The sequence below is a fragment of the Cicer arietinum genome, chromosome 4 (assembly GCF_000331145.2).
Source record: "Cicer arietinum cultivar CDC Frontier isolate Library 1 chromosome 4, Cicar.CDCFrontier_v2.0, whole genome shotgun sequence".
NCBI classification, from domain to species: Eukaryota; Viridiplantae; Streptophyta; class Magnoliopsida; order Fabales; family Fabaceae; genus Cicer; species Cicer arietinum.
The window spans coordinates 517,032-519,379 of NC_021163.2; the positions used below are offsets into that span (position 1 = coordinate 517,032).

Here is a 2,348-nt window from a genome sequence, read left to right on the forward strand (position 1 = left end):
TTCAGCACTCTCGCTTGAACCTCCAAGAGATGACGTCACTGTCATATCAACCGTCGTCGTCTCCCTTCCACCGGCCGATGTTTCCGCTTTTCCGGCGGAGCTCATGCTAACGAATCCAGTTTCCGCCGTGCTCCTGGCTGTTTCCGATAGCGTCGATGCAACATAAGTTTTTGCCGCCATGAACGGCGTATCGCATGAATCCACCACCGTTGATTCCTGCGCCGCCGCAATCATCGAACTTGAAGACGCACCTGGCTCGCTCCCCGCATTGCTGCGGGTCGAGAAATGCCCGAAATTCTGTTTCCTACAAGTCGCCTGCTCCGGCTTCTTCGACGGTGGAATCGGAGGCCGAGGAGCCGCTGCTGGCCTCGGTTGCTGAAGAGGCTCCGATTCACGGCCGTTGGATTGTACAACACCGCCGTATTTCTGATCGCCAGTAACGGTTGGTGGATGGAAGAGTGTTCCTGCGCTGAAATCGTGACGGCTGAAAGGAGGATCTTCGTTCATTGAATCGAAAAGCCACGATGCCATTTCGTCTTCTTGCATGAAGAGATGTTGGTTGATATTATAGTGTTCAGCATCGGAGGATCGAATTCCTCTCTCAGGAATCACACGATCGCCGGTGTTGGTGGTTGGCGGTGGCGGTTTTCTAAATTGGCGGTGGTTTTGGCTTTGCACCACGACTTGACCGTTTTGCCATAATAGTTCCATGATCTCATCGTTTTGCCTGTTCCAATTTTCATTAACTAATTAATTCCAAAAAATAAAAAAATAAAAATCGAAAATTAATAGAAAGTAATTATAATTACAGGGAAGGTTTCTTTGAGATGTGTATAGGGTAATCCTCTTCGTCGTCCATTTGAATATCGAAATCTGGAACATAGTGATTCATTTTTCCTCTGTTTGTGTTGATCTGAACTGAAAGGGAAAATATTAAATTACTATAAAATAATAGAGAAGAAAAATTGATGAGAAATAGTAATAATAGAAAGTGAAGTATAGGAAACAACCGACAACTTAGTATGGCTTGTTAGCTGATCCAGAACATAGTGAGTAAAGATTAATTTATGTGGTATTACAGTTTGAATGAATAATAAGGTACTTAGAAGTATATATTATGTATAAATCGATGTTAATAATAGCAAACTTAGCTAGGGTTGATTTGATGGGAAGAAGTGAAGTGGTAGCTGGAGTTGAGTTGTGTTGCTTTTGCGTTTTTGTGTGTATTAGGGATGAATGAAATGAAATGAAATGAAATGAATGAGATGAGAGATAAGGTGTGTCACCGAATAATAATGAATTGAATGGGAAGGTAAAGAAGAAAAGTGTTTTTGATTATTTTATTCCACTTCTTTCCTTAATGTTTCCGTAAAAACATAGTCAATGCTCTTTATTGCTAAAGATAACAGTCAATAATTAGTCTTTTTAGTAGGAGTACTTACTACTTAATGTTGACATAGATCATCATTACCAGGATTTAGGACTAGATTCCTTTTTAAATTAAAAATATAAAGTGCTTACTACTGCTCGCTCCATCTTAATATTTTATCCTTTTTAGATTTTTTTATTTTTGTTTCAAAACTTTAGTTTTTAATGATTTTTTTATACTCTTTTAAAAAATCAAAATGTATTTTACTTTATTAAATGAATTGAAGATAAAAGCATATAGATTCATCTAATTTTATTATTTTTTAATATATGTGTTTATCTCTAAAAGGACGAATGATTAGAGACGGAAAGAGTAATACTATATTACACCATGAATAATTCAATTGATCATTGCATACATATTACAAAAAATATATAATTAAAAAAATAATGATATTTTTGATAATATATCTTTATATAGTATTGGTACATTTGCTATTTTTATTAATTCAAAGTAAAATAAAAGTGATGTATGTAATATTAATTAGAATGTACAATTAAAAAAAAGAAAAAAAATTATATTTTTAAGTCTTAACTTGATAAATACTGATATTATTAAGTTGAACATTTTATTTTAAATTTAAATTTAAAATTTTGCAATTGTATATCAATTTATGAGAGTATTTACTATCCTTCTATATAAATAAAAAATAAAAAATAATATATTCTATATTAAAAATTAGAAATAGTCATTTATGTTTAATATACATTATTTTTATAAACAAATTACTCATCTTAGGATGGAGGATGTAGTATCTTTTTATCGTCTTCTAACATGGTTCTTTCCTCCAAGTAATCGGGTGAGTGTTTTTTTATTGCTTAATTGGTTTCTTTTTTTGGTCAAACATTGCTTAATTGGTTTCGAATGTTCGATTCAATAATTAGATTAAGGTGGCCCTAAAAAGTAGGATCATACTAGG

The 2,348-nt window shown here is 33.6% G+C and overlaps 1 protein-coding gene across 4 annotated transcripts in view; it reads right to left on the reverse strand.

Annotated features, from left to right (window-relative positions):
• The window catches only part of LOC101505427 (transcription factor PIF1-like), an 8,040-nt gene extending 6,729 nt beyond the window's left edge, over positions 1-1,311 (reverse strand). The window contains exons 1-3 of one of the 4 annotated variants that reach the window (XM_073367940.1): positions 1,015-1,311; positions 810-913; positions 1-727 (exon numbers count right to left, since the gene is read on the reverse strand). In XM_073367940.1, coding sequence (XP_073224041.1) covers positions 1-727; positions 810-892 — 810 coding nt within the window. In that variant the 5' untranslated portion in view covers positions 893-913; positions 1,015-1,311. Of the gene's footprint in view, positions 728-809; positions 919-1,010 lie in introns of all 4 variants that reach the window. The other 3 variants (XM_073367939.1, XM_073367937.1, XM_073367938.1) reach the window with 3 other exon arrangements.
• Positions 1,312-2,348: the final 1,037 nt, after the last annotated feature.